Source organism: Stegodyphus dumicola, chromosome 2 (genome assembly GCF_044657685.1).
Source record: "Stegodyphus dumicola isolate Sdum_Otavi_A_Nest chromosome 2, ASM4465768v1".
In the NCBI taxonomy this organism is placed as follows: domain Eukaryota; kingdom Metazoa; phylum Arthropoda; class Arachnida; order Araneae; family Eresidae; genus Stegodyphus; species Stegodyphus dumicola.
The window spans coordinates 289,572,977-289,598,726 of NC_140769.1; the positions used below are offsets into that span (position 1 = coordinate 289,572,977).

The 25,750-nt window shown below is 33.4% G+C and overlaps 1 protein-coding gene across 4 annotated transcripts in view; it reads left to right on the top strand.

The window, feature by feature from the left end:
• Nucleotides 1-25,750, top strand: part of LOC146999027 (uncharacterized) — a 60,608-nt gene that overhangs the window by 12,504 nt on the left and 22,354 nt on the right. For 2 of the 4 annotated variants that reach the window (XM_085812249.1, XM_085812248.1), the window contains exons 2-6: nucleotides 12,067-12,109; nucleotides 14,378-14,428; nucleotides 17,514-17,580; nucleotides 21,920-21,957; nucleotides 24,508-24,562. In XM_085812249.1, the coding sequence (XP_085668375.1) occupies nucleotides 12,067-12,109; nucleotides 14,378-14,428; nucleotides 17,514-17,580; nucleotides 21,920-21,957; nucleotides 24,508-24,562 (254 nt within the window). The remainder of the gene's footprint in view (nucleotides 1-12,066; nucleotides 12,110-14,377; nucleotides 14,429-17,513; nucleotides 17,581-21,919; nucleotides 21,958-24,507; nucleotides 24,563-25,750) is intronic. The other 2 variants (XM_085812250.1, XM_085812251.1) reach the window with 2 other exon arrangements.

Sequence of the window (25,750 nt, forward strand, 5' to 3'; positions counted from 1 at the left end):
GAAAAGGGGGGGCAATGTAGCATCCTGGGTCTGGGGCCCATCATAAGATATAATATTTCTTTCCTCAAGTAGTTTTGAAAGTGGACTCTCGTTTATTTGCTTTTTCTGTTCCGAAGAGGCAGTTTGAGAATATCTGATAGGGGGTTGAACTGGCCATTTATATCGCAGGGGTCTTAATTACAAACATAGTCATAAATTACAAACAAACTTAAAGATGGAAAGTGCCGAAAAAGGACGTGACACAGCTCGCTTTGGAGGCATGGGAAAATGTAGGTGTCGTTTAAAACATCTAACTTCTCCGCATTCAATTTTATGGAGAGGAAAACAAGTTTAATTCTATGTATGAATGCAATTTTGTACAATAGGAATGGATTATTCAATGATAAACTGTAAGGCAAATAGCATCTTTTTTTTTTTTTTTTCTTTTTTTTTTAAAGGCATGGGAGTAGAAAGGTGCATATTTGTTACATCAATAAATCTATAGTGTAAATACCCAGATTTGCATTTCGAATGCTATGTTACATGTGTACGAAGTATCTGAAAAGTCTAAACACAAGTGGCTTTCGACCTTTTCACGTCTAAGGATCGTTTACCAAATTGCAAATACATTGCGGTCACTGCACTTTTAGTTAATTTTCTAACGCTGCGTAAACACTTAATTGATTTTGATTAGGGACTTATGAATAAAGTAACGCAAACTAGACTGCAGAAAATTCTTAAGAGTGCAGTTAATCTTACTGAACTGTGCATTATTGATGCAGTTTTTGGTTATATTCGTGTTAGTTAATGTGGAATTCTTAATTATATATATATGAACTTATAGCATCTAATTAATTTTTATATTTTTCCTTTTCGCATTTTTATTTTTTGAGTTTGTTCTACTAATAAATTCTTATTTTAATTTTCAAATGTTTAGATATTAAGTTAAACCTCTTATATGCAGTTGCAATTATTAATATTGGCGAGGAATTGCCTTGCTTTGATTCCAATTTAATTCTAACTTTAGATGCTTTAAGTTTATTTTACTTCAATCCTGCAGCTATAGCACAGGACGGGTTTAAAAATTTTGTTTTTAATTTTTAGCCTATTGTTATTTTTTTTATATGTATGTATATAGGCATAAATAAATGCAACAAAATATGGAACAAGGTTATAAGGTATTTCTCCTGCCTTCGTAGTGTAGTGGTTCTGCACGCTGAGCCGGTATTGTCAGAGGTCCGTGGTTCGATTCCCGGCAAAGGCGTTGTTAATTTTTCATCTTGCCTGCTTCCAGAAAAAAATACCTAATGTCTCTACAAGGTATAAAATATCAAAGAAAAAAATTTTAAATATACAATGTTCATTAATGTATATATATGTATATAATATCTATATAAATGTTAGGTTCTGAAGCAATTAGAAAATTTTTAATTACATATATATACCATTTTGTAAGCATATATAAAATATAGCGATTTTTAAATTACTTATATGGTTTGTTGTGGTTTATTTAAATATAGCAAAGCACTCGACGGCTATCTGCCTAAGGGTAAGGATGCCTCTGTGGAGCACTTTCTAAGCAAAACTGGATCGTATATGCGTCACACATGGGGAAAACCATGTAAACGCCCATACAGCTAATCTGTTCACCGGAATGTGAACTCCGGACCAAACTATCAATGTTCAGCAGCTTTACCGCTCAGCCGCTAATGAACCTTCTCCTCACATATACATGCATATATATATTATAATATTTACATGTAGAACATACGTTACGGTGAAACACTGAAATCTGGAGAATGTCGACTTTCACCGGTGAATGTTGAACATATAAGAATATGATATTTTCTTTACCGTAATTCAGTCGCGAAAAAACGCACTTGAGACTTAAAATAAGAACATAAGAATTTAAAACACACAATACATTCAAAATGAGAAAGGAAAATAATAGAAGTCAAAAACTTACTTGATTATACAGTGCGTTCTGAATGAGAAAATAAAATAATAGTAATAAAAAACTTACTAAATTATGTGACTCAAATCTTATTTATTGCAACAACTTAAACTTTTATGACTTTTTTTTTAACTCTCTTTTCGACCTACACCAGAGCATATCTGTGATTGTCGACATACACCGATGAGGGTCCGAATGTACAAGAATGTAATGCAATATTCGATCTTTCACCGATGTATTTGGTAAATGTTGTCATTCTCCGGTGAAAGTCGATATTCTCCAATTTCGGTCTTTCACGGTAACATATACATACACGTTAAATTATTAAATTATATTTACAGGTTGATCATTGATAAAAAATTATAAAATATGGTATGGAATTACTTCGCTTCCTAGATTTTTCGTAAGCTTCATCATATTTCTAAAACAGAATCTCAGTGGTGATCCCATTTCCAAGCTGTTTATATGTCTTATTTTGTCTGCACTGAATTATATTTAGAGAATTATTTCACATGATTATAGCTGAAAATGCAGTTTTACAAATGAAGAATTTAAGGGCAAGAAGAGAATTAGGTCCTTTTCTAATTATTCTTGAAGCATTTAAATTAAGAAAAACAAATGGCAAATTAATAGAGATCACTGAAGTAAAGTCTTCACAGAGGACAGATTAATTAGCAAATAAATTTTAGTTTTCATTAAGTAAAACAGAATTCATCCGCATTCTATGAGAAAGGAAACAATCCAAGAAAATATTTTTCTATTTTCGCAGTCATAATTTTTTTCTTAAATATTCAAAGAATTCATATTCAAATATTGCAATCTATTATAATCAGTAATAACTACCTAAAATGCAATTTTAATCTATATTAATTCTCATTTTCTCTCTGATAACCCCTCCTTAGAGTTAAATAGCAGTCGCAGCAGTTTTCGGCTACATTTTCCTTTATAATAATACGCTTACGTTTTCATTTACAACTTTTAATACTCTGGGAAAATTTCAATATGAGAACCCAGAAAATTATTCTTAACGATGCTAAGATTATTAAACATTGTCATGTCGCAGTGCTTCAAAAGAAATCCCGTTGTTTAAATTTAATATCCTTAACCCTCCGACATTCATATTCTGGCCTAAAAATAAAAGCTGCGAGTCAGAATTAAAGGGGTTGCTCATAGGCAACCTTAATTAAAAGTTAGAGGAAATGTTAATCAGTGCATAATATTATCTTTTGAATTAAACACTAACACACTATTTGATCAAGTTCAAATAGAAAACAGATATTCGGCATTTGATTTGAAAACAGATTGAACTTGCAAACAGATATTCGGCATTTGTAAAGAAAAAAAAGGATGAATCAATATGAGTTTGTTTTCCGACTGCAAAACCATCTTAAGATACTATCAAATTTGATCTTTAAATTTTTCCAATAATATTCAGAATAGAGGGGGGCACTATTGTTAACTAAAATTCACTAATGCAAATTCTATTTTGGGTTGAAATGATTTTCATTAATTACATTTTAGAACCTATTAGGTTACTTTTTTATAATACGCCGAGAGATATTTTTGAAAATGAGCGATGTCTTTTGCCAGGACTCGAACCTGAACCTTTCGAATACGCGCCGAGTATGCTGACCATCACACCACAAAGACATGCTGGAAGGAAAGAGAAAATACATTATCCCTTATAAAGGGCGAATGGAGATTAGGGAACCCGATCGTTAAATCCTGGTTGTGAAGAATCAACGCTCACCACGTTTTAGTTCGGGCACCACTGTAGAGTCATTAGGTTATTTTAAGGCAGGAGGTGTGAAGAATGTGCAAAGGCGTCGCCGGGACTCGAACCTACACCTCTCGAATACGCGCCGAGTGAGCTATGGTTACATTATGAAGGCATGCAGAAAGGAGGGAGAAAATACCTTATAACATTAATGAAAAAATACTAAAAATATCTAAAAAGTTAAATTTTTAATTACCTCAGTTTTTGTACTGATAAATGATAAACTATTATAATATGAAAGAACAAAAGGACTAAAATTAATTATTTGCTGATTATTTGAGAAAATTAGGATATTTGGGAACTCACTTTTTTACTTCCTTGTACGAAGTAAGTTGTAAATAATGAGACGGTCAATGAACGAAGTTGTTGTACGAAGTAAGTTGCACTTTTGTAAGAAGTGTCGCAATCATAAAAATTTTCGAGTATGATATTTCAATGAAAATACCCAAATATTAACTGCTATCGGATACAATGAAGGATGTTTTTGCGTGACATCTGTAGGTAAGAACAGAATAAAGGACTCTTTTTTCCAAAACGGGTTGCAAAAAGGATTTAAAATGGACTCAGGACAGATTTTTTTGCGATGTCTGGACGTACGTACGTATGTATGTATGTAACTCGCATAAATCAAAAATGAGTAGACTCAAAACGTTGAAATTTTGTATATGATATAACATGTAGTTGTGCACCTACCTTTTTGGTTGAATTCGGCTGCACCAAACATATATAAATATGCAAATATACCCACTTTGTTACTCAGCTGCGTGAGCTCATTTTTTAAAAAATTATTTTTATATGTTGGTAAATTGTGCATATTTTGCTTTAAAAATGGTTGAATTATGTTGTTCTTATCTTCCAGTTAAAGTTCTTATGCCTTTAGTTAATCTGCATGCAATAGTTGTAGAATTATTAGCTATATAAAAGTTTTTTAAGTGCGGTTAAACCTAATTTTTTTTTACTATAGCTGCCATATTTGTTTGCATTTGAAACTTAGCAAAATAGTGAGTTAAGTCCGTTTCTGCACCTTTAGTGTCTTTTTGCCGAGTGGGACCCAAAGTAAACTCAGTTTTGTGCACCGAAAAATCTGCCTTCTTGCTTGCTGGTGTAACTACTTGTTTTTGCATAGAAACAATAATTTTAATTGTAAAAATTGTTTTTTTTGTTTTAATTGTATTTGGTGTTTTAAGTTTCTCTATATTTTGCAATTTTTAATAAAGCTATTTTGAGGTTTTCTGTATTTTTGTCTTGTTGCGAAGTGAGAACTGAATTAATTTAAAGAGAAATCTATTTAATTTAAAAAGATTCGAGGAAATAAGTTTCAATGAAATGCAGCCAAAAAAGTGCTCATAATTTAATATTCCGTGCAAGGGAAGTCATGTGGTCTACACATCAGACTTTTTAATGCTGTGCCTACAACAATTGTTTAAAATAGATTTTGACAACTAAATATAGCAGGACAAAATCGGGTGTGTTTCATTCACTATATGCACGAAGTTCTTGATATAATCTATATCCATGACATTTAGGAGCTCACTTTCAGTTATATTAATACCAAGTAATTCAGTGAAATACTTAAACCAGCTAATTTAATAAAAGAAATTCACACTTGTATATCCACACACTGAAAATTTTCTTATCCGTAATATAAAACACAGCACAAGAAATAAATATTTTGCAAAACGTAAAAAAAAAAAAATTAAAAATTAAAAATAAATAAATAAATAAAATATTAACATTAAATAAGAATAAATCAGATCATGCAGATTTGAAAGGTAGTTCTGAATATTTTTAATTAGCTGTTACGTTGGCGGACGGCACGTCCAACTGTGTGACTGGAAAAAGTAGTGGTGCTGTCTGTTACAAAAGCAACTGTAAACACTTAAAAAACAGTTCATTTTAATTTACCGTAATTATTTATATACAAAAACTTTGAATGAAGCAAATTTAAACAGCATTTAGAAAGCAAGGGGAAAACCACGAAAGTGCCCATGCTGTCAGCCTTTCCATCGGAATGTGAACCCCGGACCGAGCTAACGGTGTTTAGCCTTTTTACCACTTGGCCGCTGTTGAGCCTTTGTGCCTACATGAAAAGCTTAACCCCTTCCGGTAAAATGACGAGTCAAGCTCGTCATTGGTTTTTCATGCCATATCGCACAATGACGAGCTACACTCGTCATGCATACTGTTGAATATGATAATTAATTTAGTTTAAAATTTCTAGTGTACTGAATTTGGCAACACCTTTTTTACTTGTGGAAATATCACAGATCCTATCACATGTTGTTACATAGAATTTCTTGGTACAAGTCACGCCCAAATTGTTGTTAGTCTGTAAGATTTCATTCTTGTAAAAATTTAGTGTGAGCATCGGTCAATATATATTTCTGTAAAGGAAAAATGGTACTTTTCCGTTTGGCTGGCGCAAATTTCCATTTCGCTGGCACAAGCGATAAAGTCGCGGAGTGTTGAGTGGTGTGAAGAATTAACTTCAGTTAAATGGTATGAAAAGTTCTTTCAATATTGTTCCAAAATTCAATATTTAAATATTTTTTATTTATGCATTCAAGATAAAAAAAACATCTTAGAACTAACATTTGCTGACATTTTTTATGTGTATACTGTGTGTTGTTGCCAATAAAGCAATAAAGTCTGCTTGGCGAGGTTTGCGCCGGTGAAACGGAAAAATAACGCAAAAATGTGTTGTATAGTAAATACCATAATAGATAAGAGTTTTGCAGACTATGAAGGTAAAGGTGATTGGAGCGATTATGAAGAATCAGAAGAAATAAGTGTACACTTACCTGATACTGATAATGAAGATAATAATAGTGAAATATTACCAAGAAAGCGAAAACGTGTTAGGCGACTAATAAGTGATGATGATTGTGAACCTTCTGGAATCGCAGACAAATCATCGGAAGAATGGTGTTGGAAGGAAATAGATAATGTGCCTGAAATAAAAAAATTTACAGGAATACCTGGTGTAAACCCTCTGATTATGCAAAACTAGGTGCTAATCCAAACCATTAGAGGTTTTTGAAGAAGTATTGAATGTGAACTTTTGGGAAATACTATCAATAGAAACTGACAGGTATGCGGAACAAGTAATAAAGAAAGAACATTGTCCAAGCAAGAAAATAGATGTAGAATGGTTTTTAATCTAGTAAATATTTCATACATCGGTTAATCTTTATTTCATACAGTATTTCGCAAGTTCATTTCTTGTATTATTGTAGACTCTAATATTTTACCTATATGTATTTAAAATTATGAGTTCATTTGTTTAATTAGTTTTGCGATTTAGAGACATGTTTTCCATGCCATTCTTTTAGAAAAAGAAACTCAGTTTTGGGAAATAACAATACAGATGTGTGATTTGATGATCGTGGATAGTTACCATTATGACATCAAAATGCTTTTTTTTAATTTGAGAGAAAATAATAAAGACTTTGAAATAAATTTTATTTACTTTTGAATAGAAGCTCAATATAGCAATATGCACGTAAATGGCACATAAGGTATCATTTTTGTTTTGAATCTGAAATCTTAGGGGATAAACTAGGGAGTAAAGTTAGGGGAGTCTACTGAGAGGATGATAGAGGAAAAGATTTGCTTTCATATTATTCTATCATACACCAAGAAGAGCTATGTGCGAAAGAACTAGGATTTGACCGCCTAATGAAAGTAGTGAGCGATACAATAAATTTTATTCACTGGCATGCTTTAAACCACAAGCAATTTAAGGAAATCCTAGAACATACAGATGCACCACATAGTGATCTCATATATTACTCTGAAGTATGATGGTTGAGCCGTAGAGAGCTTTGAAAAGGATTGCTGATTTGATTGATGAAATAATACTATCCCTTGATGAAAATGGGAAACAAACTAGGTTTTTAAAGGAAAAGGGCGTAGCTAGGGTTTCCAGCGCCCGGGGAACTCTAAAGTATGATGGTTGAGCCGTAGAGAGGCTTTGAAAAGGGTTGCTGATTTGATTGATGAAATAATACTATCCCTTGATGAAAATGGGAAACAAACTAGGTTTTTAAAGGAACAGGGGCGTAGCTAGGGTTTCCAGCGCCTGGGGAAAATTGAAGAATTTGCGCCCCTTTCTGTGTGCCAAGAATGGAAAACATTTCATTAGAAAATTTCATAGCATCAATTTGGCGCCCTTTGGATGTTGCGCCCGGGGACAGATGTCTCCCCTTGCACCACCCTAGCTACGCCACTGTAAAGGAACCATCTTTCAAGTGCGACTTAGCATTTTTAGTTGATGCGAGAGCCCATCTGAATGACCTAAACACAAAATTGATGGGAAAAAAACTAGTTCATCAATCACCTAACAAGCAGTATCTGCTTTCAAACTAAAACTCCAGCTGTTCTCAAAGCAGCTTGGCTGTCAAAATTTTGTCAATTTTCTCTACCTGAAGAAGCTAAAAGAAAATTTTCCTGATAAACAACTGGAAAGGCTGCTTATTTTTTTTGTAAAGTGATTTACAGACTTTGAATTGCATAAGATTAAATTTAAACTGTTCAGGGCTCCATTGTAGTCGAAGAAGCTCCAGAAGATGTTCAATCAGAACTTATCGATGTACAAACTTCTGACTTATGCAAATCCAGATTCCATGATTTAGATATTCTGGACTTTTGTAGAACTCCACCTGCCGAATTTTTGCACTTAAAAAATAATGCAAGCAGATGTGCTATCATGTTTGGTAGCATATATATATGTGTGAACAAACATTTTCTCTTATGAATCTAATGAAGTCAAAATTAAGAAATAAAGTGACAGATCAACACTTGCAATCTGTGTTATGAATATCAACAACTAACTTTAACCAAATATATCAAAAATTTTCATATAAAATTCAGTCTCAACCATCACACTAATGTATTTAATTATGGCTAACTTTACACATTTTTATTAAAATATTTGTATGCAAGTATTAAATTATCATGCAAAAGCATAAACTGTATTTTTTCCCCCAAACTGAACTGGGTGTTTTGGGTCCAGTAGTACATGCAAGGGAAACCGCATCCCTCTTAGCTTAGTATAACAATGGGCCCCCTTTTCCCTGAAGATGTGCAAATAAGTAAATCCTAATGGAGTTTCTGCCACACCTGAGTGGTATCGTACAAAGTTCAAAATCTGGACGTCCATTATCTGGAATGAGTTAAAATCCGGACCTCAAAGCCACAAACCATCAAGAAAATCAAAACCATCAACCATAATAAAATTTTTCTCGTAGGCTTTACGCATGCGCATTTGATTTCCCCCTCCGTGTATAATAAAACATCTGGAGAGTCCCAATTCTTAATTTCACTTCCACACCAAATAAAATACCTTGTTACTGAAGAAACAATCAATTTAGCATAAATTTGTATGATCAGTAATTTGGCTCCATTGCTGCGTATTTGCTTGGCACGCATCTCAAACCGAAACATTCTGCATAGGTACATCATAGATCTGATGCACACCTGGCAAATCATTATTTATTATACTTTCCTTTCATTACCACATGTTTATCTAAACATCTACTTGACTAATGACTCGCAGTACTCGTTATCTACTTGAGTAATGACTCATAGCAATACCTAAAAAAAATATTTTTTTTAGTATTTGAATAATAAAAGAGTGTGGTGACCTTATATGTTGACATTACGCTTGATTTCAGTTGTGCTAAAAATTGTTGATGAGGAAAAATTTACCAAAAATTTCTTTCCATATGCTAAAAATAGATTTTGTTAACCCAAAGATTACATTTAGGGCTCTTTGAATTAAGAATAACTGATTTGGTATTCACATAAACCCGGAACCAGCGCAGGACTCGTATGGTCACACTGGGTTGCAGAATTTAGGACATATTTATTCAGAACTCTGATAATGTGCATGTGCAAGAAATAGACATAAGTATAATAGATAACTAAACTAATACAATGCAGGCTTAATTGTCTCAGTGCATGATAGAAGCAAGATAAAATTTAATGGAACGACGTGTCATTAGTCGCCAAGCTCATGATGCATAGCCAAATATGTATAGTGAAGGATAGCTAAATTTAATGATAATAGCCGCGAATTTTAAAGGTTTTCAGATATAGCAAAGCAAAGGTGAAATTTTCGAATTAACAGATTTTGTAAAGAAATGTGGAGAAGCGGTAATAAATGAAGATGATATAAAAGAAGTTTCTTATTGTGATAACAATGCTTCTCAATCATCAATCAATTAATGAATAGCGAAATCTGTAGTATGGTTCTAGATCCAGAAATTACCGCTACCGATAGTGAAGAAAGGGACAGATAAGTTACTGAAAACGAGAAAATTTCGATTGACAAGTTAGTTGGAAGTCTCAAAACAGCAGTTACAGGACTTCAACAATGTAACTGAACAAGAGATTATGTCTGTCTACAGAATTAAAAAGAAAGTACAGTCAAAAGTCGTTAATTCGGACACCCATAATCCGGAATGATCTATAATCCGGACCTCAAAGCTACAAACTTTTTGCGCATGCGTCTTAGTGACGCATGCGTGTAAGACCTTTACGGCGGCGAATACGCGCGTGCACAAAATACGTTTACGAATGCGCGTTTAATGTATAACGGACGGTATAAGCTAAGCTAAAATTATCTAATTCAGTTAATGTTGCAGATTACGTTGTTCCTTAATCTTTGAATTGGATTCGGCTTATTATTTTTTGCAGACTATTAGAGCAATTTTATAAAAGTAAGCTTGAATTTTCGATTATGTCAAATAGAATTTCTGATATATATTTACTAATATGTAAAGGATCTACAAAGCGAAAGTATGTTTCGAAGTCCATTAAACAAAAAGTGGAATTGCTGCAAAAAATGGATAAATGCATATCCTTTGTTTATCTTTAACGCCGAAAAAATTGAAAACAAAAAAATTTCGATTGACAAATTAGTCGGTATTCTCGACACAGCAATTATAGGACTTATACAGCAGAACTTTGTAAGTGAACAAGAAATTATGTCTGTTTATAGAATTAAAGAGAATGTATTATCACATAAAAAAAGAAGCAACTTAAACGACTTACATTGAAAGAAATGTTTAATAAAGTAAACAAATAAATAATAAGCTTTTTTTTTTTATTATTATTATTATTATTATTATTATTTTTTTTTTTTTTTGTAAATTTTGATACCTTTTAGATCATAATTGTTCTTTATTTCATAAATTACGGTTTCGTATTTTTAATTTTATAATTTCTGCATGCCATCTTACCAGATTTAAACTGATGATCTATAATCCGGAAAAATCGATAATCCAGAATCGCTCAAGTCCCGACGAGTACGGATTAATTACTGATATTTATTTAAAATTGTGAATTTCTTTATTTTATTTAGTTTTGGGATTTAGAGATGTATTTTGCATGCCATTCTTTTAGTAAGAGAGTCTTTTAGTAAAGTCTGCTGTCACTACAATAAATGGTACATGTATACAGGTTTAAAAGAAACACTCATTTTAGGAGACTTTCATCTCACATTAAAAAAAGTGTCTTCATTGTTAATCTGCATTTGAAACAGCCTTCTGTGCCTGCCTTTTTGTTATCCAGAATAATTAATTTTATTTCAAGGCAGTTTAGTAAACAACGCTTTAGTGAACTGGTTTGAAATAAAATATAATTTGAAAAATTCTCTTCTGTTGACCAACATCTCCAGTATGTAAGTGTCCAGTTTTTGTGGCCCATAGGCTCTACTTGCATCGTGTGATGCTGTGCAGAAGCCCTGGTGTAAGTGAAGCTCTTTTTCGGATTTCTTCTAGTAAGCAAAGTCAAATAAAAGTGAAGCTTTTGGTAAAAGCAAACTGGTGTAAACTATTTCAAAGCAAACAATATGTGTATAAGAAGTTATATGAAGTGCAATATATTGCACATATCTAGTATAATAATGTATAAGAATTTCATGTTCTTTTGAATAGAATCTCAATATTGGAATATGCAAATGAATGATACATAGGGTATCAATTTCGTATGAAATTTGAAATTTTAGGGGATAAATTTTGGAAATATTAAATGTATTTATAGTAAATTCTCTTTAATTCATAATTCTGGGGTCTTAAGTTCTTCGTAATGTAGGATAGTATAACAAAATCTGACATACATGGCTCACCATAAATGTGCACGAAACTGTTGAACTCGAAAAATTCATTTCCAGCAACTCATAATTTTTTCATAGTTTATATTAGTTTTACTTGATGTCAGTGCACTCTTAAAACTTGCATGCAGCATTCTCTAGGTTTTGATATGTGATTGTAAATATAGGAAATGTTTGTAATATGCACACTAACTATTCTGTTAGTTGTTTCTAAATACGTTTGTTACTTTTATATGGCAGCATGAAAAGGAAGAGAACAGAAGCTGCTGCTCCATTGCCTCAAGTAAGTTATTTTTTTGCAACAGAACTAGAAGTAAATAATGGTTCTAATCTGGTAGCATTTTAGACATCTTGTATTTAATGATAACGATATTTTTTTTACATATTTCACAACACACTATTAATGCCAAAAATTGTTTGACAAAATACATTAAACACACCAATGTGAATTGGAATTTATAACACTAAAACTACATTAATCTTCAATACTATTCCATTTTTTGTATAAATATCTCTCTGGGTGACCACAAAAGTAGAGTTGTAACTGTAAATGTTATTTATAAACTTGAAGCATCATTAATGGGAATTTCTACAAATCTGTGTGCTTTGACTCTAAAATGCTAAATGATAAATTTTTTCTATAGAATCCATACAGCATCTCATTTTATCCAAAATATGTTTCCACAGTATTTATTCTGCTCATACGAGGGCTATCCAGAAAGTAGATTACGTTTTGGAATAAAAAAATAAACAAAGTATAGGAAACAAATTTTATTATATACAGATGAAAGCCACACTCAAATACTACTTTTCTACATAGTCACCATACAAATTAAGGCATTTATCGTAGCGATGTACGAGCTTGGAAATTCCTTCGTCGAAAAATTCGGACGCCTGCGCCTTCAACCACTTCGTTACCTCTTCTTGCAGCTGTGCGTCGTCATCAAAACGCTGCATAGCCAGCCACTTCTTCATTGCTGGGAATAGGTGGAAGTCGCTCGGTGCCAGGTCGGGACTGTACGGCGGATGAGGAAACAACTCCCACTTAAAAGATTCAAGAACTTTACGAGTGACATTTGCCGTGTGGGGCCGGGCGTTGTCGTGAATCAACAAGATCTTAGAGCTCAACATTCCTCTGCGCTTGTTTTGAATTGCTCTTCTGAGTTTTTGGAGAGTTTGGCAATACCTTTGAGAGTTTATTGTAGTGCCTCTTTCCAGGAAGTCCACCAAAATTACACCTTTTCTGTCCCAAAAAACAGTCGCCATCATCTTCCTTGCCGACATTGTTTGCATGCATTTCTTGGGTTTTTGGGGAGAACTTGTGTGCCCCCACTGCATTGATTGCAATTTTGTTTCACAGTTCACATGTTTCACCCATGTTTCGTCACCAGTAACGATGCGATCGAGTAAAGAGTCACCATCCTTATGGTAAGCGTCCAAAAAGTTCAACGCTGCAGCCATTCGCTGATTTTTGTGGTCCTCTGTCAAGATTTTTGGAATCCATCTTGCACAAAACTTGTGGTAACCAAGCTTTTCGCTGATGATTTCGTGCAACAAACTTCGCGAAATTTGTGGAAAACTCAAAGAAAGTTCCGTTATTGTGAAATTTCGATTTTCACGGACTTTAGCATCGACTTTTTCGAGAAGTTCGGCGGTCACTATGCTGGGTCTCCCACTTCGATCTTTGTCGTGAACATTGGTTCGGCCATTTTGAAATCTTATGACCCACTGACGCACTCCATCTTCAGTGATAATGTTGTCCCCATACACTTCACGAAGCTGCCGATAGATTTCTATCGGTTTACAGTTTTTTGCAGTCAGAAACCTTATTACTGAGCACAGCTCGCGGGATTTTCAATTAACGCAGACATTTCAAACCGTCACAGTATCTGAACGGAGCACAGCACGAACCTCTCACTAGCATGGCTAGATGCAGACTGAGCTGCGCAACGCTCTGACCCCAAGATGGCCGCGCTAGCCCCGCCCCTAGCGGACACAGACGGAAACGTAATCTACTTCCTGGATGGCCCTCGTATTTCTTACATTGTAAAAGGTTCTATATATGGGACACAACATATTTTGAAGACTAATGTTGATTATATGAAACTAAATCTTCAGAATTTCCATCATATCTTGTTTATACATATCTCGAAGATTATGCAATGATGTTTTTAACTGCAGTTAGGTTTTCTGTAACTGCAATGAAAAACTGCAGGATTCTATGTGGTGAGAGTTTTTAAAATGTTGCTTTTATATATTTAAATAGTTTACTGATATTTATTTAAAATTATGAATTCCTTTGTTTTATTTAGTTTTGTGATTTAGAGATGTGTTTTGCATGCCATTCTATTAGTAAGAGAAACTCAGTTTTTGAAATGGCAATACAATTGTGTGATTTTATGAATGTGTGATCTCAATATAGCAGCATAAACATAAATGTCATGTTGTAATCTCAAGGTTTTGATATGTGATTGTAAATATAAGAATTATTTGTAATTTATGCACTAACTATTGTAATAGTTGTTTCGAAATATATTTGTTCCTTTTATAGGGCAACAGGAAAAAGAGAAAAAGGGCAGAGTCTCCTGCCTCAGTGCTCCAAGTAAGTTATTTTTTGCAACAGAATTGGAAGTAAATGATGGTTCTAATCTGATAGCATTTTAGACACCTTGTATTTAATGATAACAATATTTTTTTACATATTTCACAACACACTCTTAATGCCAAAAATTGTTTGACAAAATATATTAAACACACCAGTGTGAATTGGAATTTTTAACACTAAAACTGCATTAATCTTCAACACTATTCCATTTTTTGTATAAATATCTCTCTGGGTGACCGCAAAAGTAGAATTGTAACTGTAAATTGTTTATAAACCTTCAGCATCACTAATGGGGATTTCTACAAATCTGTGTGTTTTGAGTCTAAAATGCTAAATGAAAATTTTTTTCTATAGAATCCATACAGCATCTTATTTTATCCAAAATAAGTGCATTTCTACAGTATGTTAATATGTAGTAAGGTTCTGCAAGTATATGCAGATCCTTAAGAAGAAAGTATTTTTCCACAATATTTATTCTGGGTTGAGAGGAAATTTTCAGAAAGGTGCCTTTTGATGCCATTTCCCTCTAGGCGTCAAAAAATTCCTCCCAAGGATATAACGATTCAAGATGGCGGAAAAAATTGCGCCAAGTGCCGCTTATCTGAGTTTTCCTGATTTTTAAATTCATAATTCAACTAAAGATTTTCTTAAAATTTAATTTAACTTGGTTAGTAGCTCGAGCGGCGCTGCTGCGGCACCCAAGTGATTTGAAGTCATAAATCGAACGACGCTGCTACGACACTATGGTCTTTTGTAACGCAATCTCCTTACTTACGATGTGAGATAAGATATTTTTCTTGGAAGTCTTTTCATGGACTAGGCTCCACTGACATTGTTGCCAAATCTTAGCTCAGTTTAGTTAGTCTCAGCATTCGCTTGAAACAGTCTTGGTAGTAAATATAGTAATTAAATAGTGTTTTACCCTAAAAATATGGAGGAAGATCAGATCAGCTCGAGTTCGGACAAATTCGATTTTGCTGCTTTGGATGACCAACTTGCAGCGATTTCCGACAGAGTCCGCCGCGAAACGAACGAATCCAGTGGAGAAGACAGTGATGCAGTAAGAGGTGTGAGAGGACGGAAAATTAGAATTATAGAGAGTGACAGGGAAGTTGAGAGTGATGTAAAAGAGAAGTTGAAAGTGAACCTGTGGAAGGTGCAAGTAGTTCAACATGAGTACTTTGTGGAGACTACGACGAAGTGCCTCCAAGCGTACAATTTATACCTGGCCAAAGCGTACAATTTATGCTTATTTATACCAAATTCATGGCCACAGAAACATGAATAGTTTCTAACATAAAACAACCAATAGATTTTTTTAAACTGTTTTTCACTAATGAATTGTGAAACTTGTGAAATTGTGAAACCAATACATATGCAAAAAGAAAATTGGAAGGGAAGACGCTATCTGCAAATTCAATTTGGCAAAGCTGAAATCATGCTCGAGTTGCTGGTGAGTGCAAAGGGTTAACAAAATAAGCTATATAAAAGCAGTAGATGCAGTTCGTAAGAATATTATTCTTTAATTTTCTGATGGATTCTGATCTGAGCACCATTACATATGTCCTGTTATTTGCTCCGTATGTATTGAAGTTCATGAACTTGGCCAGTTTCATGTATAAAAAAGATGGAATCACTGTTGGCAGCAGTGCAGGGCATTATCAAAGTTTTAAGAATTTCTGTTTTGCACATTTGGACCATCAGGGAGGAGATTCATTCTGAATGAAGTAGAAATCAGTACATCCGTATATCCTGAAACAAACATGCTACTTTCAGCTAAACAAGTTGTTTTTTAGATTGTGTTTGAGTGTTGCCTTCTCTCCATGTCAGCAGTCATGGATTAGCTGTCTCTGGGCTAAATCTGGATTTCTTGGGGAAGAAAGCTTGACTGTGCATTTGTCCAGTCTCAGAGTTTTTAAGTCCAGTATCTTCAATCCTACTCCACACATGGAAAAGACCTATGTAAATTCTTTGCATAAGCTTCTTGTTATAGCCATTGGAAGCTTTCTTTGCAATGTGGCAGTTTATTACCTGTTCAGAGGTACCATTATTAGCAAATAAGGGTCATTCTTTTGAAGTTTGAACTTGTTAATGATGTTGATCAATATGTCTATAAATGCGTTCTATCTCTTGGAATCAATTCAGCCAAATTCGGAGGCTACCTCTTTAGTTTACTTGAATGTTGGATGGTATTATCAGTTGATACTGGCTTTCCATCTTGGTGGTGTGGTGTGTTGAGAATACGGCAAAGCACACTAGGGTTATCTGCCTAAGGGGAGGGATGCCTTCGTGGAGGACTTTCTAAGGGGAACTGGCTCATATACACGTTACACATGGGGAAAACCACGAAAATGCCCATGCAGCCAGCTCGTTCGCGGGATTCGGACCTCGGATCGAACTACCAGTGTTCAGCGATTTTACCGCTCGGCTGCTGGTGAGCCTTCCATCTTGGTATGGCTCATCATATGAGGTTTTAATGCAAAATACTTTTGACCCTGGATTCTGCGATGAAAGACTAAAAAATCTGCTGTTACTACAATAAATAATAGAAGTGTGCAGGTTTTTGTAAGAATCATTCATTTTATGAGATAATTTGTATTTTAATCAGCTTCCTATGCCTGTCTTTCCATTATCTGGAGTAATGAATTTTATTTCAGAACTGCTCAGGAAACAACGCTTTAATGAATTGGTTTGAAATGCAGTTTGTTTTGAAAAATTATCTTCTGTTGATCAGAATCTGTACTATATAAGTTTCCAGTTTCTTTGGCCTGCAAGCTATTACTAGCATTGTCTAATGCTGTACAGAAGCCCTGGTATGAGCAAAACTCTTTTTAGGATTGCTTTTTGGTAAGCAAACACAAATACATGTACAGGTTTTCCATAAAAGTGCAGTGGTGTAAACTATTACAAAGCAAAGAATATATGTGTTAGAAATCATATGAAGTATAATAAAATGCTTTCAAATTCACTGAAGTTTTTATTTAAATGTAAAAAAAAATTTATTTAAATGTATATGTTTATTTAAATGTAAATATATAGTATGTATATGCAGCGCTCTAATTCTGATTTTAATCCTTTTCAGAATCTTGAAAAGATTAAAACTCTCTGTAAAGAGGCGGAGGGCATGCTCCAATGTGCAGCCTCCCTAGGTAATTAATAGTAATTTTTTTGGCATATGTAGTAATTTAATGTTTTATATATATTTAGTTTGATTTTCTTCTTTTTTATCACAATCAAGGTGCATTATTTTCTGTTTGGCTTTTGTTAATCTTGTAATGATTATAAATGTTTGAATATAATGATGTTTGAAATGCACTGAAACCATCTGTTAATGAATTTATACAATTTTTGATTATTTCCCTCTTCTGAGGATGTATTTGTCCTAGAGACAAGCAAGTTATTGCCTCATTTATGAAATAAGAACTGAGGTTCAAGAAAATTTAAGCAAACTTATTTTTCTAAAAAATTCTAATTTCTGTGAACAAAAGGCATGTCTGGTGTTCGTGTTTTAAAATTCTGTGGCTTCTTGGCTATCAGCAGAAATTTTATCTTTTGATTTAAGTTCATGTAATACTGAAGACTAGCAATGTGAAATAAATTAGGCTAGCAAAATAAATTCATAGTTCTTTGTGGTGCACTACACTTTAAAATCGGTATTTCAACAAGAAAATTTGTATGCAGTCTATCTACGCCTAAAGGAGTATACAGATAAAATTTTGTAAAAATTGTACTTACCGTTTCAATTCTGTGGGTGTTCCATGAGGTGGAACACTGCGCCACCAGAGCTCTTAAAAGAGCGACTAAGCGAGAATTGCAGTGAAGCACGGAAATTAGTAGAAGCTTATGTATAGTAATAAAAAAAAAAAAACACTGTATTATAGCTGTATACATGGTTTTCTGGATATACACAACTTTCTTGAATATATATGGATAAATGAGATAAATATATGTATATTCACGAAAAATGTGTAAATATTTTTGCATATACATAAATATATGTATATGCAAAAATATTTACACATTTTTCGATTTCGTAGCTTCATGAAATTTTCAAAACATGTCGCATCTTTTTGATAAAAGTACAAAACCAACTTTGCAGGTTTTGAACAATAAACTTGTTTTGTGTGGCTTCTGTTCCGTGCAACAATATGTTTAGAATTCCAAGTAAAAAGAAAGAGAAAAAGAAATTCTTTCCTCTTCGGAAAGAGTTTTCCTGCCATTTATGGAAAATTAATAATAAAAAAAAATTAACTGCAATTAATATTAACAATAAAAAAATAAGCTAAAAATTATACACACACAAAAAATATCTACACAATTATTATAAATAAACGGGAATGAGACTAAAAAGCGATAGCAAAATAATTCGTGCAGCTTCCCTAAGTAAAGATGACTCAAGCTGCTGATAAAATTCCCACCTGAAAACTACTCACAAAATTTCCCCCCAAAACAATGTAAATAGAAAACATATACAACAGATGTTTTCTCCTAAGATGGATGTTCTGATGCGTAATAGCATGAGATCGCTAAAGGCGCAGTGTTGCCACTAATGGAACACCCCATTATATTTAATGATTCTGCACATGCTTTTTGTATGAAAAATGTAAAAAAATATATAACAAGTGATATAGAGTACAGCCATCAAAATTATACAGAATTTTTTTTCAAACAATTTTTTTTTTTTTTTTTTTTTTTTTTTTTTTTTTTTTTTTTTTGCGTTGCCAAAAAATATAGAAAATAAGTGGATTTTAATAACACATCATAAATGAAAATTCTGGGTCTCCTTGTGATATGCTGCCATCTACTATTTAAAAAGAGAAGTTTGAAGTATATTATAAAGGCATTTCAGCAATAAGTTGCCTTCCCCCCCTGATTATTTTCAACCAAAAAACGTTACCCATATGAGAAGATATGATGTAGTCTATCAAAGTAAAGATAATGCTGTGATAAATCGTGAGATGAAATTTATGATGATTCACTAATGACTGAAAAAGAATTTCTGGATTTATTGGCAGATTCTGAATTGAATCAGTATTAAGGATTAGAATGAAATTCTTTAAAAACTTTGTACATATTTAAAAATTTTTTGGATTGGATTGAATTATTTAATTATGGCAAATCACACAAGGGCTATCTGCCAAAAGGGAGGAATGCCTTCATGGAAGACTTTCTAAGGGAAACTGGCTCGTATACCATTACACATGGGGAAAACCACGAAATCGACCATACAGCCAGCACGTTCTGAAGCAAATGCGCATTTAGGAAGGTTGCTAGTCAAATTAGGCTTTTTTAATCTCTTGTAAAACTCTTTATGAATGACATATTCATTGAGAGATGAGGAAGCAGTCAAAATATCCTATACATATATATAGAAAATAGTAACTGAAATCTGACAAAATTTGCATAGTTTGCGCAGCATTACCTAAAGCAAATGCCATGGAGTTAAAAGGAATAACTATTGCCAGTTTGGGTATGGCGTCTTTATTCATTGGCATCTGGTCATACACTTGAGGCATAAAGCCAGAAAATTTTCTTTATTGTTTAATTTTGACGTAAAATCATATTGATGCCTAATTGGATAGTTGTCTGGAATAGTGACAGAATTTAATTTAATGGTAGTTGTCGCAAGGTCACCAAAGACCCATCCGATTTGTTTTACCATATGCTGAGAGCTACTCCAGCAGCTTTTAGAAGGACTAAAATGCCTTTTTGTACTAAAGTGAAATCTGGTTTTGGAGCAGCGAATTTATAAGGCACTAAGGCTTCTAAACTTAGCAGCTACTGGAGAATCTTTAGTTTTGATTACGTGTGTATTTCATGGATATCCGTATCCAAAACCTGTTTTAAAACATCCTCAAAGAGAGAATCCTATTTTAAGTAAGTATATAAATACATGTAAATTTTATAAAACTGTAATTTTGGTTGCAATATCTGGAGATATCTCACCATCTGATGCAGCATCAGCTGTCAGTTGTTTTTGAGATTTAAAATTAACAGCTTCATTAATTCATTTTCTTCAAATTAATCATTTCTAGATTATTATTAAACACCAATTTGTAAAGAATAAGCAGATTTTTTTTTTTTGGGGGGGGGGTGGTGCAGTTAAAATCATGCAGCTTCTTTACCTTCCAAATCTTCTATTTTCTATTCCATTTAGCATTTATGTTTTGAGAATGCCCAGAAAATCATTTATGTCTTGCTGACTATGAGTTATGAAAGTGATGGCTTCTATGTATGATTTCCACTGCAGTTTTGCCCACCTGTCATTTTACACGGGAAATTCAAAATATCCAGACCGATCACATCCATGCTTTCCTTTATACGTTATTCTCTGAAGATCAACTACGTAGCAAGATCACTGTCCCCTTTTTTAGGTTTGGTTTTTCAAGCAGGCCTTTGAAGTATATAATTATGAAATAGAATATAGTATCTGCCCTCCTTCATCCTCTGGCATGAGCATTTAATAAAGATTTGAGAGGCTATTGGGTGTTCAAGCTTTGTGCTTGAAATTTGCCTACAGTTATGCTTTCGAAATTAGGTACTGCTTCACAAGAGGGCTTGATATTCCATCAAATGCTTCTGCTCTATGTTGCATACAGTGTGTCAAAAAGAGGGATCCATCCTCCTATTAATAAAGATGTTCTATGTCAGAGGTGTTCTTCACATGCATTCTTATTTTGTACCCCTCCTGATTTTATACTCCATAGGCTGCAATAATAAAAAGTAAATTTTTTAACAGATAGTGGTGGATACACCATATTTATAACATTCACAAGAATATACAGTATTTATTTAAGCACAGGCAGCAAAACTCACAGCAAAAATCTATTTATTTGAGACTAAGTTTTGAGAAGCTTCAAGCAGATTTTGGGAATTCCGGAAGGCCTGAGTATCGGAGCGAGAAATTTCTGGTATGGTGTGATTCCGAGGAACAGCCGAGCATTATTTTCCTGGATTGATTAAGGAGCCTCTGGGAAGTACATAACATAGATTGGGAACCACTGCTTTAGAGATTAGAATTTGCTATCAAAATTGTGTTTCTATTTATCAGAATTTTACATAATGTAAGGTATATACTTCTAACATAGAAAACAGCTGTTATCTGGCTTTCCACAATATTAGGCTTGTTTCTCTACCCCCCCCCCCAAAAAAAAAAAAATTTAAGATGTTTGTAATTGGTTTTAAGTCGCAGTAATATTAATATAATGATATATTTTTCAGTTAGTCTCCCAAAAATAAAACTTAAAATCATATTGATAACTAATTCTTTAACGCAGCAGTTGTCATTCCTTTAAAGAAAAGAGTGTTTATTGTTGTTTCTGCAGCTTTGAATTTTATTATGTCACCAATTGCTCTTGCCTGAAAATATATGTATACAAATAAACAAATAATTTCAGTAGCAAAAAGAGCTTTTTTTTCGCTCAAAATCAGTACATCTTCCTTTAAAACGTCAAATAATAATTTTTTTTTTTTTTTTTTTTTTTTAAGCTTACTGGGACCAAGCCCTCCAAAAACAGATAAAAGGAGTATGTATAATTTTCATGAAACTTTTCTAAATATTATCCATTTGATTTTTTGTTGATGTTGTCATCTGAGAGCAGTGGCCTCAAACATAGCATCAAACAAACACAAACATCTTTCTTATTCCAAATAATTGTAGTATGTTGAATCAGTGATTAACTTACATAAGCTAAAAATAAATTAGTTCCATTGTGAATTTTTTTCCGATTCTTGTACTTATTTTTAATGATAAGTAAAATAATGTAAAACTGCACGCTGAAAAATTTAAATATTGAACTTTGTCTTCAAAGTAATGGTAATTAAATTGCTGGAAATACTTCTGCAAGCCGTGTGAAACTGCTTCTACATGCAGCCTGCAGGTCACCAGTTTGAGACAACTGCTGTAGAAAAGTTTTCTTTTTTGTCAATATACTTCATTTTGAATTTTATTAAAATTAATCAGATTGGAACATTAAATATTTTTGTACAATTATATAACATATTTTTTCACTTTTTAAATGTACAGAAAATACATAATATTTCTCATGTCAGTCTAAATGAATATTCATCTAATTTCCTATAAAAAGTTTTGCTTTTCTACCTGGGCTATGTCTATAGACCAGTGATGGCGAACCTGTAGCATGCGTGCCACAGTCAGCATGCAGAACCTCATCAGCCGGCATGCGACTAAAATATTACTTCCTTAATCAATAACCACAATAAAATGATACTATGTAATTTAAATGAGTATTTTAGTTTGTTTAGTTAGTTTAAATAAGTATTTAGTCTTGAACGTTTCACTTACTAACTGATCGCATAATGCCACTGACACAGGGCCGAAGCCTATATATAAGCTTTTCATTTATCGCCACAGAAATGATATACATATCTATTGACCCAATTTATGACATTTCAATTGTTTGGGCCAGTCATATTACTCGTTACACAGCAAAGAATATGCCAAAGTTGAAGCAGCTAATGTTTGCTAAATGAATTCAAATTTATTGCAGACTGCCAGTGAGTTTTAATACTTTCATTGTTAAATAGATTCCACTTTTCACATCTCAGCATCCTGTTATGAATAATTCTAGTGTAATATATAAACAGAATACACAAATATAACGGAAAAACGTGCGATCTGATAATATAACAAAACACGAAAGCTTAGTAGAGAAGCCAAGCTTATTCACATGCGATGAGCCAGAATAAGCCCGATAAAGCCGAAAAGGAGCACATGAGGTCTAAAGTTAGAAGTTTAGCAAAGAGATGTCTGGGTTAATGGTTACTGCTATCCTCTGTTCCCATTTGGTAGCCATAGATTGTTGATTCGTGAAAATCCAATTCCTTGCTATTGGTTAATAATGTTGCCTCATTTTAGTATATGATCAATTTATATTTAATGCATCATTTTAAAATTTTGTGCTTTTCTCTACTCCATGTCTTGAAACCCTCGCAAATGAATCTAGCATAAAAGGAAAAATTCAACATTGATAGTGCAAGATCATTTCAAGAGACCTGGGCAGATTGACAAATCAGCATCTTTGACAAATCAGCTTCTTGTATGTCATTACCACTGCGCTTAGATTTTTTGGAAGGCCTTTTTGGCTCAGGGTTCTCAACATTCCCAACACAATGAGTATTAGATACACAATTTACATCAGTTTTAACATTGCATTTATCTGATTTAGCACTTTTAGCACATAGAGAAATAACATTATTAGCAATATTAGTAAAAAAAAAATTCCTCAGAATTGAGCACACCAAAAGATTCATGCTTACCTTTGAACAGTTGTACGAGTCCTTGGGGATTCCTTTTTCTTATGAAAACAACTAAGTTTCGTTTGTTTTTCATCTTCAGTCTTAGCACTAGCCAGTATCTCATCAATATCCCAATTCCTCTGACTAATGGCATTTTGTAGTATGCTAATTTGTTGAGCAACAGTGACATAATCATTTAAAGATTGAGTATTTCATTTAGTAATTCAATCCAGTTATCATCAAGCAATGCATTTGCATATTTATGTATTTCATCAGGTAGCCCTACCACGTGATTACGAACAGCAGCAGCAGCATCCATTTTGTTGAGCGGAGGGAATTCATTCTCCTCCATCATATATGTTAATAACCAAAGTCACAGCTGAAAATTAGCACACACAGCACAAAATTAACTGCACACTCATTCGGTTTAATCCACGGGAGACTGAGAACACTGAGATAGCACAGCCATAAAAAGAGCTTGAAAACAGCATAGAGTAGCTTGCTCTGCTCAGAACATCAAGCACTTAAAGACTCTCTTCTCTTGACCAGCATCTATACTATACATGTTTCCACTTTTGTGGCCCATAGGCTGTTACTTGCATTGTGTAAAGCTGTACAGAAGCTCTGGTGTAAGAGAGAATTTTTTCCGGTAAGCAAACATCAATACAAGTGCAGATTTCTCATAAAAGCACACTGGTGTGAACTGTGATAAAGAGAAGAATATTTATGTTAGAGATTATACGAAGTGCAATAAACTGCTCTTAAACTGTTTTTATTTCAATGCAAAAATAATTTATACAGCATTCTAAATGTGACAGGCACTAAAAAGTGTGACAGCAGTGAAGGCTTCTGCGGAAGTTGTTCTTAACTCAGGTAATTGATAGCATTTTTTTTTTTTTTTTTTTTTTAGCATATACAGTAGTTTAATGTTTTATATATGTGGGATTTTAAATCCATAGCTTATTATTTTTCCTCGTGCGCTGTCTAAATTTTAGCTGTTGACTGCACGAGTGAAATTGATAGAACTCTCGCCCCTTTGTTTTATGAGAGGATATGCAAGATGATATAGATGGGGTATTAAGAGATGTAAGACGTTATAGCTGCCATGTTAATAGATATAAGATGTTATAGATATCGTGGTAATAGATAAACGATGTTATATATTTTGTATTAATAGATGAACTATATTATAGATGTATTAATGTTTTATTAAATGTGTTTTGTTTGAATATGAATTGTGATTTCGAAACTAAAGAACCCACATATATATTTAGTGTCATTTCCATCTGTTTTTAACTCAATGGTTAGTGCAGTATTTTCTGTTCGACTTTTGTTAATATTGTAATGGTTATAAAAGTTTGTGTAAAATAAGCTCTCTTGTTTCCACTTCCAAATTAATAATTATTAATGGCCAAGAAACATGGAGTTAATAAAAGTAAGTGAAATTACTTATAAAATACAAATTACATGTAATGTCAAATCCCACAGATAGTATGAAAAAGTTAATCATAATATAAGAAAATAAACAATGGCAGTAAATGCTTTATTCCGTGAAAATAAAACTAAAAATGACTGAAACAATGACACTTCATATTTCCAATCAAATTCCATTGTTCTGAAAGTGACGATTTTGATACCTTAAGGGTCTTGAGAGAATGTTGATGTCATGAAGCGAGTCTTACTAAACGTATATTCTGAATATCTCTAACATGTTCTGTATTACAGTGCCATCACTAGCCATAGCAAATATTTTCTAGGCCCACCGGCAGCCGAGCGTTAAAAATCGCTGAACTTTGGTAGTTCGGTCCGAGGTTCAAATCCCGCAAACGGTCTGGCTGCATGGGCGTTTTCGGGGTTTTCCCCGATGTTTAGCATGTATAAGAGCCAGTTTCCCTTAGAAAGTCCTCAATGAAGTTATCCCTCGCCTTAGGCAGATAGCCCTAGTGTGCTTTTTCGTATTCTCAATACACCAAGCATTTTCTTCCTCTAGGAAATCATGGTTCATTTGATGTGTCTTCATTGTCAGCAATAAAAATAAAATCCTCTCAATACCTCCACGGG